This window comes from Candoia aspera, chromosome 7 (genome assembly GCF_035149785.1).
Source record: "Candoia aspera isolate rCanAsp1 chromosome 7, rCanAsp1.hap2, whole genome shotgun sequence".
Lineage (NCBI taxonomy): Eukaryota > Metazoa > Chordata > Lepidosauria > Squamata > Boidae > Candoia > Candoia aspera.
Window position 1 is genome coordinate 23,278,586 of NC_086159.1, and position 17,310 is coordinate 23,295,895.

The window sequence follows — 17,310 nt, forward strand, 5'->3', positions numbered from 1 at the left end:
CAGAAGAAACTGCTGTATCTCTTTCCCATCCTTCTTGCTTCATTTACATTCTCCTTCCCAATAGTAATTAAATTGTTCTTATGGGTCTTGGTAGTCCAGATGAGGTTCATGCTGTTCTAGAGATGTGGTTAATAGCTTAAAAGATTAGTCTAACTTGGATAAACTAAGAAGAAAGCTAAAAGCCAGTTATTCCTCCATAAACTGTCTTATAGAAGTGTTTATATTTTATATAAGCTTGGTTATAACTCTTCTAATATCACTAGGAGAACACTGGTAGTGATGACTTCAATTCTAGGCCAGTTCTACTGATATTTTAGTGGTTTTGTCCCCAACATGAAAATCATACAGAGACTTATAATTGTTTCAAATAGAGCTCTTGAGCACCTTTGAAGTATACAATACTTACATGAAAGATAGGGATACTGGTAGATTCAGAAGGATTACTGCTATACCTCTGAATCTGAAGCTAGTCAGATTTTCAAGGAATAACTAGATAGAATATAACAGCAGAACTACCCTTGAAATGGGAGGGCTACCAGAAGAAAAAATATTTGCCATAGTTAAGTAGGGAGAATGGGTATTCTGGAATAGATAGGTTATGATAGCTTTGAGCTTCTTGCTGAGTTAGGAGTGATTGTGAACCTAAGTAAACCTGGTACCTAGAAAATGCAGGAGGCAGTAGTTGCATTGTAAATGGATTTGCTCTCTATGGCCCGTATTGGGAATGAGTATACAGCAGTCTTCCACAATGTGGTGGCCTCCAGTAGCTTGGATTTGACTGTCAGAATTCCCAGCTAGCATATTATAGCTGGCACAGACAGATCAGAGATCAGCATAAGATGGTGCTGGCAGTTAGTGGAACAGCCTTAAGAACTATGTCTTCTGTAAAGGGGATCTATAAGGAAGAACAGTTGACTTGGAACATCACTGCCATTTTGTTCCTTCCCCACCTTGCTGTTTGCAACTGTGATTGCACTGAAATGTGGCTAACCCACTTTTTCTGCTTCCCACATATCTAGCAGTTATTTTGTAAGTAACCAAACTGGACAGGTTTTCTGCCAAACAAACAAACAAACAAACGGCATGAAATATGTATCAAGCAAAAGTTAGTGGGAAGCATTTTTGCCTCTCTGGATTTTCTATGACATCCAGGCCACATTTTGTCCCTGAAGGAGGGGTGGGTAGATTTTCAAAGGGAGACTGCAACCTCTAACTGCTGAGTTTGTGTCACATCTGCCAGCTTGGGCTTAGCCAACAGAGACTGGCTTGACGAGCTTCCTACTAAAAGTAATTTCCTCTGCTTAAATTGTTGTATAACATAAAAGGTATGGCTTGCCTTTGTTAGTTCCCTAGTAATCAAGAAGGATTACACTTTTTTCTTGTTTGTATTTAGAATTTTTGTTCTGCATAATAACATGAGACTCCTGTCCCTTGTCTTATTGGCTACCCTGATCCTGCCTTGTTATATTTCCCAGACTGTGTACAGCTGTCTTGTATGTCAAGAGCCACATTAGACACACATTTAATAAAGTAGGCCCTGGTCTTCAAAATTTAGGCCACAATAAATATGGCAACTTTTACCACTGGACGAATGTGTGTATGCTTCTTTTGGCTGCAATGTTAAATTCTTCAAGAATTTGAAACTTCCACAGCACATCACAGTCACTTGGGTGGGTGGGTGGGGAAGGATGGAGGCTCCCTCCCATTTGGCAGTGAATGTAGCCTTGTCTAGAAAGTGAGCAGATCTAAGTTTCAAGGGTCCTTTGGCAAAACGCTGCATTAGTTGCTCCCATCAGTGTCCCCACATTCATGCACGTGGCAGCAAGTGTCTTGTGAATTGCTCAGGATGACTAGGAATCATTGGTCAACTTCTTACTTTTCCATGAAGCCACATTATCTTTGAAGGGCTGTAACATAACATAACAGCAAACTGAAATAATACCCTACTTAGCTACCTGGTACAGGGTAGATGTCTACCAACAGAAGAGGGATAATGCAGATTATGAACTTGTGTTATTTCACTTTATGATGTGATGGACTCAAATTACATACTTGTATCATTTGTCTGATGACTTCATGATGCATTAGCGTGTCATCATGACTTTTTATTAGATGCCTATGATTTGCTCCAGGAGGTCTAGACAGTGTTGGTTCTGGAACAGAATTGCTTGGCAGATGCCAAAAGATGTTGGAAGAACTCTTAGAAATGAGGTGTACTAGACTTTTAAATAGTTCCTAATCCTATCAAGTATCTTGAAACTTAATTAGTAGCTTAAAGCCCAACTGAATATTCCACATGGTAGGTGGGCAAGTAGCATACTTAATATGTTTCTTTTCCAAATACTGTAGGTTATGATGTGACGGTCAGAAATTAATGTGAATTGAGGACCCAGATCATTTTTCTGCTTAAAATCTTCACAATCCTTGTCTGGATTTTGCCTTTTAAGATGCTTTTTTACTGCAAACAGGCCAAGGAGATGCTAGTAGTTCAGGTATTGGACTAAGACCAGGAAGTCCCAAATCCTGCATCTCAGTCATAGAGGTTCACTTTCTGACTTCAGGCCACTCACAATTTATCAGCCCAACCTACTGCACAGGATGTTGTAAATAAAATTGGAAGGAGTATTGTGCATGTAGCCTTGAGCTGCTGGAGGAAAGGTGGGATATAAATCTAACAAAAATGTGAGGCCATGATCAGCAGCTTGTTCCAAACCAAGGATCGGCAGCTGCATTTCCTTCCAAACATGGCACCTTTGAGCACTGACCTTTAAAAAGAAAAGAAAAGAGAAGAAATGTTGACTAATGAGCAGTTGATTCCTCTAAGTGGTGGTAGGCCATTTGGGATTAGTGTATTCACCATTGCTGGGTGGATGTATGTATAATGATTCATCTGAATATGCAGGTTGCAGGTCAGGGCAAAGGCTGAGGTTACATGTCAAATACCTCAGGTGTCAAAGGAGTCCCTTTATGTCTCATAATACAGCTCAATTTAAAAGGTGCTTTGGAGCATTGTCATTTTAAATAGCATGTGATCAAGTTAGCTTAAAGACTGTTTATCCTTTGAGAGAATTGTAATTTAGGCAGCCAAGTTGTTGCTTAACATTTAATTACGACTGAGTTGTTAGATTCACTTTTTCCCCAATTTTTTGGCCTCCACAGTGCTCAGCTAAGAATTGCTTTTCTCACTCAAGCAATTGCTATGAATCTTGTCTTTTCATCCAAAAAGAAGATGAAAAGGAGGAATTGCGGGAGTGCTAGAAGTCAAGTCAAAGTGATGGGCCAGTTCTGGTTAAAAAGTATCTTTTAATAAGATACTTTAGAAGTATTTTTAGTTGGGGAGAACATTGGTTTTTTGTGGTGATTTGAGTCATTTAATATATAAACAAATCCTTGCAACGTTTATCAGTATGGGTCAGGAGCATATATATTTCAGACAGCCTTGCTCAATTTGGAGCTCTCCAGTTGTGTTAATGCCAGTTTCCCAGCCAGCACAAACTTTCAACCACAACACATCTGAAGAGCTACAGTTTACAGGAGGCTGATTTAGGATAACATCACTTACTTAGATAGCAATGAAGTATTATGAGTGCCTTCCCCGAACTGTTACAGTGGAATTAGATTTTCCATTTTTAATTGGCCTACCCAGTTTTTCCACTGGCAACTCACCTTCTCCTTACCCCCACCAACAAATTGATATTCTGGTACTTGGACCTGCTGACTAGGTTCACATAGCACTTGCAGGTGGCTTGATTTTGGTTAACTCTGCATAAATCTAGACGTGCTTTGTAAGCAATCGTTTATGACTTGAAAGTACTGATTTTAATCGACTTACTCTTGAGAAAGAGCCAATGACTTCATTCTCCAAAACAGGGTGGATAATTTGTGGTCCTTGGCCTCAAAGTGGAAAACAGAAGGAAAGGGATATTAGAGGAGGAGAAAGATAAGGCACAGATGATGTTACCTACTTGGGTAATGAAATGTCTACAAGCAAACAATCAAGCTCAAAGCGCACTAAGGACTCCATAGGTCAACCCTGAGCTACAGATACTCTTCTATTAAAAAGATGAGGGAAATTAACAACTCTACAACTCAATCACCAGACACACATCAATATACTCATTTTCCCAAGCAACAGTATCCTCCATGCATAAGAGGTATAAATAGGTTTGAGATCATCCAGAGATTTGCAGAATTAAAAAAAAAAAAACCCTTCAAGAAAATGGGGAAATGGTTGTCTGAGCATGTTCATCCGTGTTGGATATTGACTGGTTGGATATTGACCATTTTTCTCTTTATTTGATATTTTAGGAAGCAGCCAAACTTGGAAAGAATGTACTGGTTCTGGATTTTGTCGTCCCTACTCCATTAGGAACAAGATGGGGTAAGTTGGTGGTTCCCAATCTTACTGTGAAATACAATCCATTTAGATTGGAAGTTTCTGCCAGCTTTCACTTTTCTTAATGCTAAAGGAGATTTAGGGTGGACAACATAAAAGTATTACACACCCAGTAATTCACTGCCATGAGTTGTGATGCCCAGGAAAAGGAATTTAAGAAATTCATGGAAGACAAAGGTCTCAGTGGATATTCATCATGATAGCTGAATAAAAGCTCTTGAGTTCAGATGTTTTTCACTGGTTATTTGGGAAGTGGCAAAGAGTCAAGATTGGTTTGGAGGCACAGTTCTTGCCTCATGAGCCTGGATGCCTTTTCTCCCCTATCTGTAATACTAAAGGACACATCCAAATAGAAATTCAACCATCACCTCATATGTCTTCTTACACCATGCATGAACATATACCACTCTTACATTTTCTGACTGCGGCCTTTCACTGTGCAGAAATTAGCACCCGAAATCAGTTTTGCTTAGGCTTCTGAACAATTTTTGCATTTCAACTGCACATTACAGAAATAAGATGTGAAGAAGTACCACATTGGGTTGTGTTCATACATTGCACTAAGTCACCCTTTGGTTTGTTTGGTTTTGACTTATATGATCCCAACCACTGTAATTTGTAAACCATGATTTATATTTAGTGGCATGTTGCATGAATTCAGCTAATTACGATCTACTCAACAGACATTATAAAGTATCCTCTGGATTAATGCAATATGTGAAACCAGTTACATTCTTCTACTGTTAGAGACCAGAATTAATTGGATGGATAGATATCTGACCTTTTGCACAGGAGCTCAAGGCAGCATGCATAATGCCTCCACCTCCTATTTTTCCCCACAGTAACAACCTTGTGAGGGAGGTTGGGTTGAGAGAGAGAGTGACTGGCTCAGAGTCACCCAGTCAGCTTCCATGGATGAAGGTGGATTAGAACCTGGGTCTCCCTGTTCCTGGTCAAACACCTTAACCACTGCACCATGCTGGGGCTCAGAGTTCTACCTGGCTTTCATACAAAGGGCTGAATGATCTTCCCCACCTGCTAAGTTTTTGGAAATACTCACCTACAAAGTTTCCAACTAATTGTATCTCTCCTTTCTATATTGTACTGGTAATCCTGGTATGCTTCCTTTGACAGGTCTTGGAGGAACTTGTGTAAATGTAGGCTGCATCCCTAAAAAGCTGATGCACCAGACAGCTTTGCTTGGTCAAGCCATAAAAGATGCACCCACATTTGGGTGGCAGCTGGATGACAAAAGTAAGGGTGTAGAATTCCATTTCTGTGAATGTTTCACTGTTGTTTGGGGGGAATAACATGGGAAAAGGAGAGCAGAAAGATAGTGGGGTAGAATGCACAGGGGGATAAAAATATTTTTTTATGTTACATTAAAGTGCAGGGAGAAGGTGTAGGTTTAATGAATGGTGTGGCTGTTTTTTTAAAAAAAGATTTAATAACCATAAGTGTAAATGGTACCTCCAAACTGTAGTATATGGAGGCAATTCTCCAATGCAGTCATAACACAGAGCTCAGTGCAGCCCCCCCCCCCCCCACCATGCTCTGAAAACAGATGGGGACTGGTATAACAGCTTATCTGAAGTAAGTACGAAATAAAATCTTGAGTGGCTTAAGAAGAAGACGCTGCACTACCTGCAGAATTCTGACCATATTTACCGACATTATTCTTTGCACCATGTCAGCAAATTTTCAGAAAGGAGAGGCACAGCCAAAATCATGTGTGTGTCTGTGGCTATGTAACACTCTAATGAGGTGTTTAATTGCAGAAAGTTAAAGACACAGATGAATGCTAGATTCTTTTTTTTCTTTGATCCTTAGCCATACAGCACAGCTGGAGCTCTTTGACAGAAGCCGTTCAGAATTACATTGGCTCTCTGAATTGGGGATATAGAGTGTCCCTCCGAGAGAATAATGTCACATATGAAAATGCTTATGGAGAGTTCATTGGGCCACACAGAATTAAGGTACTAGATCTCTCTCTTGAATGGTTTTTTACATTATTTGTTTTCCACTGAAGCCCTTATATTTCTTTTACCTGGGTGGGAAGGTGGTGTCAAGCAGATCTGTTTTTAAATGACAAGGCCCTACTCCAAATAGGCCATGCTTGTCTGGTACCATGGATTCTTCTCCATTTTGTTAAAGAGCAGATTGAAGGTACTTCTCTACCAGTTGTGGCAATTCAGTGGATTGTTTTTTGTTACTTAGCAGCAAGGAAGTGCCCTGTCCTTTGTCCTGCCCTTGGCTTAGACATCAAAGCAAGGCTGGAGCCTTGGGGGCAATTACTGCTTCCTATTGCTAACTTGTCAAAGTGTGTGTGCAATGCATGAGTATTGAGGGGAAAAAAATGTATAGGGGATGAAATTCAGTAGAGCTGCTGGTATTTTGTAGAACTATTAAAGGTACCTAGTCAAGAACTAATGGTCACCCATATCTGTAGCAGAGGTGGACAGCAGAGACATCTGGATCTCCTTATAAAGCCATCTCTGTGATTTACCATAGATGAGCAAGGATTTTCCATGCACTGTAAAGAAAATAGCTGGGCATGGATATAACCAGAAATGAATTTTTAGGTGGAAGAACTGGGAGCTTAGTTTAGCTGGAATACTCAGAACATATTTCTAGATCAGAATTCTTTCATCCAACAGGTATGTTTGTTTGCATTTGGCTCTGCTGGGTGAATCATTTGGATTCTAATAAAACAAGTAGATCCTCCAAATCTGAAGCCTGGCCAGCCCAGTCTTCAATTTTTCTTAAAAAATAATATATCTCTTCTGAGCCATGAGCAGATTTGCCCTTGCTTACAGACTGCCTTCTAATCTAAAACAGAACATCCTCAGTCTATAATTACAGCATGATGGAAAAAGAGGTACCTAGCTAGGTCCTAGATCTTGCCATAAACTGAAATACCAGCTATTCTCTATCCACTTAAGCATCACTCTTAGAGGAGTTAATAACATCATCCATAACGTCAAAGCAGGTTCAGTCACTTGCATGTCTGACATTAGTTATTTAGAAAATATTATGCTGCCCAATCCCTTAATAGTTTTGGGCAGCTTATTAGGTAATATATACTATCATCGGCCAACAGTGTCTTTATGTAATTTCAACAGGATGGCCAAATCAGTTTCTGTGGAAGAGAAGTAATGGATGCAGTAGACAACAATGTGGTTGATGTCCATAAATCTGTGGGGGAATATTTCAGTGACTCTGTACAATTTTTTATTTTTAAATATAGACTAATCCTTTACTCTGGAAGTAGATGAGTAGTATCAGCCAGGCAAAATCTGGAAGGTCTGCAGGGAGAGAATGGCTAGTTCTGGGAAAGAATGCAGAAGGAAGATAACTTGCAATGGGGCTAACACAATTGAAGAGTTTTCAAGATTTGCTGCCGTGAGAGGTAGAGGGTGGGTGGGGGAACATTTCATTCTTTGGTTCTTCCAGAATGTCTGAGTTTAGCTTTTAGCCATGTGCAAGAATCTGTGGTTTCCAAAGTTCCTTGGGCTAACGTCTTACTTGTGTCACTAGCTATGTCTAGTCTCAGCCCAATGGAAGGAGAGTTTGCTGCATTATAAGGAGAATTGTTTCCTATCTCAGGGTTCAAACAAAAAATTTCCTCTGTTATTTACAGACCACAAATAACAAAGGGGTACAGAAAATTCACACCGCAGAAAGATTTCTGATTGCCACTGGAGAAAGGCCTCACTATCTGAACATTCCAGGAGACAGAGAGTATTGCATCACCAGGTAACATAAAATAAATGATTTTATGTGTTTTGCACTGCCTGCTGGTACTCAAGGCGATTGAGTGAAACATAGCATTTGGAAGACAAGGTTGCTTAAATGAACTCTCATGGTAAAATTGTTCCTTATTAAAAATATTCCTTCATCCTCAGAGGACCAGTTTTCAGGCCTTTTCTTTGGAGATGATATTGTGGGGTAACTTAAATTGCACTATTTCAGACAATAACCTGGACATTGTAACTGAGGATTTTGAAAGTTACAGTCCCAAGAAACCATTGAAACGAAGTCTTGTGGCAGAATCTAATCTGCCTACCAACATCTTAAAGCCATTTTTGCCTTGGCTGCATGTATAAAGCCTACCTTGCTCATGTCCTTTAAAAATCTCCACTTTCCTCAAAGGTCTTTTAAATGTACAGCGAAAAGCAAAATGCATAAAGGAAGGTGGGGGAGTGGGAAAGCTGAGTTATATTTGTGCAGTTCAAAAATTCAAGCCATGAGAAAATTGTCCTGCATTAACTGATATTAAAAAATAGTGTGCAAGATGTTCAGAATTTGCAAGGTTTTGAGCTTTCAGATTTGAAAGAACTGTTCTGAGCTTGAAAGAGTCTCATTATGAGCTTGTAATCCTGGTTGCAAGATTAAAACAATGCTGTTTTGAGCTCAGGGCCCTTCCGGTAAGGGTAGAGCAACCTGTTTCGAAACAGAGACATTTTCAAAGTGAAAACTTGATGCACAGACTTTTCAGAAAGCAAGGGAGATGGCTAGGCTGTAGCTCAGGATATGTATCCTGTAGGCCACATTTAGCTCTTCAGCTCCCTCTTGCTGACCTCTAGCAGCACTTAAGATCGCATCACTGAAATACAAAGGTGAGCATCAAATTGCAACAACATTTTTCACTAGAAAAAAGAGAAACATTTGATTGCAGGTGCTAAGTTTCTAATAGGTCTAATAAGCTAAAAAGAAGAAGTAAGCTCTAAAATATTGCAGAAGAGGAATTGATAGTTCTAGCTCTGTCCAATCCAGTGTTGTTGCTCCATTATAACCATGTCCTTTTCTACTTCAGAGGCTGAAAAATATGGTAAAAATGTCTCCCTTGTTGCCAAAAACAAAGGCAATAGCCCATGTGTGTTGCTGCTCTAGACACTGAACAAACATATCCAGTTTTTATCCCTCTGCCAAAGACATTTCCCCAGACTCCATGGTGTTATTCACAAAGGGAGATAACCAACAATCCCCAAATAAAGGAAATATTTAGAAAATGGGGCCTTCCTGATGTTCGTAGAAAGTTTTCCAATTTTGTAACAAGGGCAGAGGTGCCAGAAAATAACACCATGACACTTTTTGTTAGAGCAAAGTTACATGGAACATTTGTGTCTGAAAAATACAACAGCAAAGCATCCAGTTTGATCTTCTTTGAAAATATAGTTCTTGAAATTATTCAAAGATTCTGCCAAATGCAACCGAAAAATATTCAGCATAGAAATGAGCTTGGAGAAGGGAGACCTTCTGGTTAGTTTTATCCCTGGAAGGAGAAGCCATCTATTTGTTGATTTCATAACCCTCTGGAAATAAAATTTCCCACCTGTCCCTTCAAGGGGGCAGGAAACTTTCAGCCAAGGGAAGGCAACCTGAGACTCTTCAGATGTTGAGTTGCAATTCCAGCAACTGTGATTGTTAGCCATGCATATAAGGGGCGATAGGAATTTGGAGCTCAAAGTGTCTGGAGCAATGTTTTTTAACCTTAGTAACTTTAAGATGAGTGGACTTCAACTCCCAGAATTTCCCAGCTAGTGTGGCTGTCTGGGCAATTCTGGGAATTGAAGTCCATACATCTTAAGGTTGCCAAGGCAGAGAAACACTGGTCTGGAGGAATAGATGACCTTGCTTTAATTGCCGATCCCTCTATGTTATATAGAAATTTCCCACCTCTCATCAGAATTTACCTTCTTTTTTCCTGGATGCATGCCCTTAATTTTTTTTGTCTCTAAGTTAATTTATGTATATATTTTCCAGTGATGACCTCTTCTCGCTGCCCTACTGCCCAGGAAAGACATTGGTGATTGGTGCTTCCTATGTTGCTCTTGAATGCGCAGGGTTTCTTGCTGGACTAGGTTTAGATGTGACTGTCATGGTGCGTTCCATCCTCCTGAGAGGCTTTGATCAGGATATGGCAAATAAAATAGGAGAGTACATGGAAGAACATGGTATAAAGTTCCTCAGAAAATATGTGCCTGTTAAGGTAAGACTTGCCAAAAAGAAGTAATTTTAAAAGTGGCTTTCATGGTAACATGCTTTGTGGTTCAGATTCCTTCTTCCTAAGACTTCAAAAGTGCTTGCAGGTTTCAAGATTTCTTTGATAAACCACATGTGTCTTCAGAGCCAGAGAGAGGCAATACTTTGGAGGGCAGAGTACTCCTGTTTTAAGAATAATGATTAATGTCAGCCTTGAGGACTGTATGGGGTGTTGTTCTGATGTCACTGAAGATAGACCCATCTTCAGAGTACTCCTGTTTTAAGAATAATGATTAATGTCAGCCTTGAGGACTGTATGGGGTGTTGTTCTGATGTCACTGAAGATAGACCCATTTTTTCCTGTTTTTCAGGAGTTGAAGGGCTTTAAAGGTGGAAATTGGTGTGTTTCGCTGCTCAAGCTTAGCACACCCATTTACCTGTATTGTCAGTTAAAAATTATATTGCTGAAAATCAGACATTTTGTGGCACAGACTGTGGTTCCTCTCAGGGCTGCAATTTGATGTCTGAGTCCACATGCAATCCATGGAGTGACCATCCATATTGTAGAACATCAGAAGCTGTCTTTTACTAGGTTAAGCTATTATCTACTTAAGCTAGTATTGCCTTCTCTTACTGCCAGTAGCCCATCCCTGATCCAGGGATTAAACCTACAGTCTTGGCTACTCAATGACCCTAGTGCTTGATTCATTCTTTGAGTTGATCTTTCTCCTGTCAGGGCTGAGCAATAAAATAGTGAGAAGGCAACTTTGTTTTAGAACACTGGCTTACTTTTTTCCATTATTCATCATACGTAGATTTGCTGTTTATGATATGAATAGGTAGATGCTTTAAGCCACTGTTGGCAGACTTACTCCCAAGTGGCTTATTAGGCATAGAACAACATACTTTAAGGCAGTAGGCAGAACTGCATGTTTCTGTGCAATGTTGCAGAATATATGAATACATGTTTAAATTACCATTTTTTTTCAATGTTTGCCTCCAAGGTGTCATGGCAGCCAATTTGGTGTAGTGGCTGGCGTGTCAGAATAGGCAAGGAAAATCTAGGTTCAAGTCCCCAATGAATCATAAAGCTCACTGGATGATGTTGGGCCATTTTCTTCCTCATGCCTGCCTACTTCATAAGCGGGTTTTGAGGATAGAAATAAATGAGTGACTGAATGTATGCTGCCTTGTCTTTCTTAGGGGAAAGGTCAGGCTATAAACATAATGAATAAATATTAAATAATAGGAAAACACAACTTGCAAGATCTAGATGTCTTGTGAGATTTTGGCCTATGACCCAAAGCACATGACTGACCTCTGTCCTTAGATTTTCTAAGTGAGACCTGGTGTACTCTTCCTACACTCAGCAACAATTATTTGAACCATCCTCAGGCTAAGAAAGAGTGTTTTGAACAGAGCAGTATAAAAATGTTCCTTGGTGGATTAGGAATGGGAAATTGATGAGAACATAGATAAAAAAGAAGCTGATTTGTCTTTTTGCCTAGTTTGTGAGATTTGGCTGGGAAAGATAGGGAAGCATTTCCTAGAATTAATACATAATTGTTTTCCAATAGTAGGATAATTGTTTTCAGTTTCATTGGGACATTAAGTATATAATAGACTTTCAGGTATTCAGAGGTCAGAACATGAAATAAACTAATTCCCTCTCTGTTCAAGAAAAAGAAACAGTGGCCTTGCCAATGCTAGCTGAACAAACATGTCCTCTTTTACTAACCTCACGTTTTTCATCAAAGGAGAATGAAATGAAAATCACTGCAAATTTTGTCTTTTCAAAAGGGATTGTGCATAAATTGAGTCCATTTTGGGGTTAAAGAGAAAGCAAAACATTTTAGTTTGAGTCAGACTATTTAACCAACATCTGGAATGGCTTTTTCATTGCCTATGCCCCTTTGTATTCTGTGTCTTTGTACTGAGATCCCCAAAGTAGTGGTTGATCTCAAGATAAATTTCAGAAGACGATGGTTGTGTATAGTTTTGCAGAGTAGGTTAAATTTTTTTAAGTATAAGTAAGTTTTGTGTATATTCAAGCAATGTAGGCTTCTCCTTATGGAGTTCCACAACACAGCCCTCTACATCTGTGTCACTAGTGTTATGTCTATGGGAAAGAAATGTATGTTGTTGTTATACCCCCCCAAAAAACATTTTCATGGGTCCAGATGAGAAAAGGTTTTCTATGATGATTGCCCAATTCTGGAATTCTGTGCCCAGTGAGTTCATCTATGCTGAGCTAGGCAATCTTTGCAGCCTCAAGGATTGCATCAGTTATGTCAGGGACCACATGTTGGGCATGTATCCTGTTCCCAGAGATTTTGAACAAATTTGGTGGGAAAGGCTACTGCTCTCCCAAGACTAAGATTCTGTAAAATAGCTTCAGTAATAAGAACAGCTGGACATTCTTCCAGCCAAGAACAGCATTTTCCTCTAAATGGCTGTTCCATACACATCTGAAGGCCATCAGGTTAGGGAAGAGTAAGTTGAAGCTGGTGCTTTGAAGAGGAAGTCTGGAACTTTATTAAATTCATCTATCTGCTCAGTTATGTTATAGGAAAATTGATGTTCTAGCCAGATCACATTGAAAGTTGCTAAGTAAATTGTGGGTTAATTTTTAAAATCCCAACAGAACATTCCCCCCCCACCTTTTCAGTCAATTCATGCTGACATTTAAGGCCCAACCATGGGTTGCTATGTCATAAAGTTAGGGGCAATCTAAACTGGAAGATTAAAAGATGTACATGTAACTTTGATATCCATCTGATGTGCCATACAATCAAGTTAGTTTTCTGCCAGTATGTCCTTTTGTGGAAGGTGAAGTAGAGAAAGTTCAGCTCCTCTTTGATTAAAGTTAAGCCCATTTCTTGATCAGGATGGCTACGTAAGCAAGAGACATGGCTGCCTCCATTGTGCCTGGACCATTTTTAAGTAGCCATGGTTGAAATAGTCACACGAGCAGCTTCTTAAATTCAGTATAACTAGATTCAAACTCTGTTTTCTTTGTGTTCAAATTGCTGGTTTCTTTGGAGGGAAAGACAGACAGATTTATTATAGGAAATGCACATTTCTTAAAGAATTTAAGGGACCAGCATCATATCAGCTATAGTTTTAAGTGACAAGATAGTAACTGAAATATAAACTTCCAAAAGATACATTTGTGATTAAAGTTTATTAACATCCCCTACATGAAGACAATGTTTAATTTTTTAAAAATGTTGCAGATTAAACAGATTAAGGAAGGGACTCCTGGACTGCTAAAAGTTACAGCTCATTCTGCAGAGTACTCTGAAATAATTGAAGAATACAACACAGTAAGTAATTTTCATTTGTTATTTTGGTTTCAATTAAACTGTATCGAATGACATTGAGCAGAACAAGCAAAGGAGTGAAGGACAAGATGCCCCCTTGGTCAATGTCATGAATGGAAGCTAGCTTCAGTCATATTGGTGAAGGATAGATTCTGCCACAACATTGGAGGACCACAAACTAATTTAAAAGGCTGCATAGCAGGCTGGGTTACTTGCATTGATCTTCCAACAAGGAACAACTATGAAACTTGGGAACAGCTGCTGGCTTCTTACTGCTCAAGATCTGCTCCCTGAGCTGACTGCCTAACAATAGGGTCAGCTCTGGTTTTCAGTATTTTTAACATTACAGGGCTGGATCAGATGCTCATAGGTAGGGAAAGACTAAGCAACTATATTCACTTTCTGACTCCTGTGTACTTGTGCTTGTGTTGGAAAAACATGACCTGCATGTACAGCAAAAAAAAATATTAATAAAAAGTAGAAAGATGGCAGCAGTTAAGGAAATGCCAGACATTGTCCCTGTTTGGCAGTGATGGACAAGCATTTTGTGGCCAAAATGTAGAACTAATATAGGAGCAGCGGCCACAGTGAGGTGTCAATGGAACAGTGGATTAGGCCATGTGTATATGAGTCGGCCTGGATTTTATAACATTTTTATATCACTTTGATGTGTCTTTTGATTGTATACTGTCAGGTTTATCCTACTGTCTTCATGTCTTTCCAGCCCCATAATGGTAGGAAATTGAAATTCCACAATGCTGTTGGGAGAAGGATGTTAAGGGCTCAAAAAAGGGTTTAAGGACCAAATGAAATCCTAGTGATGTAGCTTGCCCAATTGTACAGTGCTGTCTGAATCACACTGGTGCTTCTTCATGAAATTACAACATTATAGCTATTGCATACTGATTTTATTTGAAACAGCTATACTATGTACTGTATATCCTGATGGGCATTCACAAAAATCCTTATAAGGTCCCTAGAGAAAATGGATTAACTTAAAACATTGCTGTTCTTCAGGTGTTGCTAGCAATAGGAAGAGATGCCTGTACAAGAAAAATTGGTCTACAGACCGTTGGAGTGAAGATCAATGAAAAGTAAGGCCAAATCTCTTGTCTAGTTATTGTACTATGTCTCTTTCTTGCAACATCAACGTTGAAGACTTAATGCATTTAATTTTTCAGGGAAACATACATTTCTTTTCTGAAACACATCTGCTGCAGCAAGAATGATTCCATAATTACAGCTTCTTGTTACTGAATATGCCAAAAGGGCAAACTTTGCAATAATTAAAATGCTAATGATTAACATTCTGCCATTAAGGCTTTTGCATTATCTCACTTTGCCAGATATATTGCGCAAAGAAAACCCTGAGCAATATTTTTTTGCCCTTATTTTTGCCCTTATTGCCAATATTTTTCTTAGCACCTTTAATGTGGTGCAGAGTTTCTTTGTTTTTAGTAATTATATAAAAGAACAACAAATGGAAAATGCAGATTTTTCAGTTGCGGCATTGTAATAATTATAGCCACCCAGCTGTATGTCTGAGATTGGCAGCCACATGAATTGAATTAATAAAATAATAAAATAAATAAATAATGAAACTGTTGAGGTTTGCAGATTATTTTTCCCATTCTCTACAGCTATTAAAGGCACAGAGGTCAAGTCTTCAAGAACCTGAAATTCCCTGAGTATCATTTCCTTTTCTAGGTATTTTGCTTCTTACTGTGATGTTCTATGGACTTTTGCCCTGGAAGCCAAAATTCTGCTTGATTTATGTTCAGATGGATTTGTAAAAATCAGCACTTTCAATCTAGACTCTTAGCCAATTTTTTGAGCTTCATAACCCATAGCCTTCAAAATTTGTGCTGTGTGTCCATTGTTCCACTGATGCCATCACCATCCATTTCTTTTTGTCATGAGGCAACCTCATAGTCTTCCTGACCATATCCAACCTAGAATGCTTAAGACAATCTTGATAGTGAGTGTAGATGGGCAAGGATTTTTTTCTACCTAGGGGTCACAATATTATTAACGAAGTTGCAATTATTCTTATGGCCTCTAAGACCCAGTGTTCTTTGCCTTTTCTGTGGTTTGGTGGGGGGGAGGTCGTAAAGTCCTAAAACGTTCACAAAGCCTTGTGGAAGCTTAATGCATGGGGTTACATGTCACCTATGGATTATCCACCTGTGGTGTATAAGAATCCCAGAAATCTCTAATCCAAGTAGTGATGAGACATAGTTATCCTTAGCTTTAGTGAGGCTTGTCTGTCCAGCTCATGAGACCATATCTGTCAGCAGTATATTACTTATAGGAATCAACCTTCTCTTGACTTTTGCTCCATCCAGTGGCATCTGCAGGAAGTGGTCAAAGTGGGCAAGTGGTAGATGTGGCATCATGATGCTAGCCCTGCCTCTTTTGTATGTATATTGTGCACTTACAGAGGAGGTAGGGCTTGCATTGTGATGCTATGTCCACCATGCTGCCTATTTTGACACATGCATAAACACCCATGGATGCTACATCTGATATTGTAAACACTGGTGGTAAAGCTCTTCAGTATTTCAGGTAGGAGAATGAATAAGAGCTTGATTTGTTTGAATGTGAAAATGTGACTCTTATTTGACTATCTGTAGCTTGGAAATGGTTGCTGCCTGCAACATTAGAGGTCTGCTTTTAGCAGCAGTTTAGGGTACAAATATTTACATATCCAGTATGGGTTTTGCCTTCATGCTTTGATGTGCTTCTATTACTGAGATCTGCAAAGCAATATGCTGATGAAAGTGCCAGAGCCAGTGAAGAGTCACACTTAGGGTGTTCAGACAGAGGGATGCAAGAAGTTGCAGATCATTCTCTTTTTGTTCTAGTCACAATTTTTGGTGTTTATTCTAGTCACAATTTTTGGTGTTTCCCTAAGAAACGCATGTTATGGTTTCTTTTTAATGAGATTATGATTCTTTTACTCTGCAACCAAGACCCTGCATGTGGACCACCTTCTTTTTTCTTTCTCATCCAATCAACTTCTAGAACAGGAAAAATCCCTGTCAATGATGAGGAACAAACAAATGTGCCTTATATCTATGCTATTGGAGATGTCCTGGAAGGCAAACCAGAACTCACCCCAGTGGCAATTCAGGCGGGCAGGTTGTTAGCGAGGAGGCTTTATGGTGGAGCAGATACAAAGGTAAATCAGTGCATATCATTAAGGCTGTGACAGTGGATTGATTATGTTTGCGTAGGAGAAAAAGCAATGGTTTTGAAATAAACATGATTTTTGTTTTAAGTTTATGCTCATGTAATTGGTAGCTAACACTCATAATCTTATAGCAGCCTCCCCCAAGTCAAATTCTTCTAGGTGCTTTGAATTACAACTCTCTTTGGACTACAGCCACCATTGCCAGTAGTTAGGGATGATGGGCATTATAGTCCAACAACAACTGAAAAAAATAAACTGGGGAAAGCCTTAGGGGTGTTCTTTTTCTGAGATTGTGGTTGCCCTTAGAAATTATGCAGTATTATAAACTATATTACATTATGTTTTGGAAAAACAACCACCAGCAACTGCTGCTTCATTGTGGCAGACAAGTTTAATATATTATTTTTATTATT

General features: G+C 39.2%; 1 protein-coding gene and 1 long non-coding RNA gene across 2 annotated transcripts in view; one reads left to right on the forward strand and one right to left on the reverse strand.

The window, feature by feature from the left end:
* Positions 1 to 17,310, reverse strand: part of LOC134501351 (uncharacterized) — a 243,836-nt gene that overhangs the window by 97,093 nt on the left and 129,433 nt on the right. The window lies entirely within an intron of this gene.
* Positions 1 to 17,310, forward strand: part of LOC134501452 (thioredoxin reductase 1, cytoplasmic-like) — a 32,289-nt gene that overhangs the window by 5,857 nt on the left and 9,122 nt on the right. The window contains exons 3-10 of the mRNA XM_063309282.1: positions 4,309 to 4,381; positions 5,531 to 5,650; positions 6,227 to 6,372; positions 8,037 to 8,152; positions 10,163 to 10,388; positions 13,618 to 13,707; positions 14,722 to 14,798; positions 16,729 to 16,885. Of these exons, the coding sequence (XP_063165352.1) occupies positions 4,309 to 4,381; positions 5,531 to 5,650; positions 6,227 to 6,372; positions 8,037 to 8,152; positions 10,163 to 10,388; positions 13,618 to 13,707; positions 14,722 to 14,798; positions 16,729 to 16,885 (1,005 nt within the window). The remainder of the gene's footprint in view (positions 1 to 4,308; positions 4,382 to 5,530; positions 5,651 to 6,226; positions 6,373 to 8,036; positions 8,153 to 10,162; positions 10,389 to 13,617; positions 13,708 to 14,721; positions 14,799 to 16,728; positions 16,886 to 17,310) is intronic.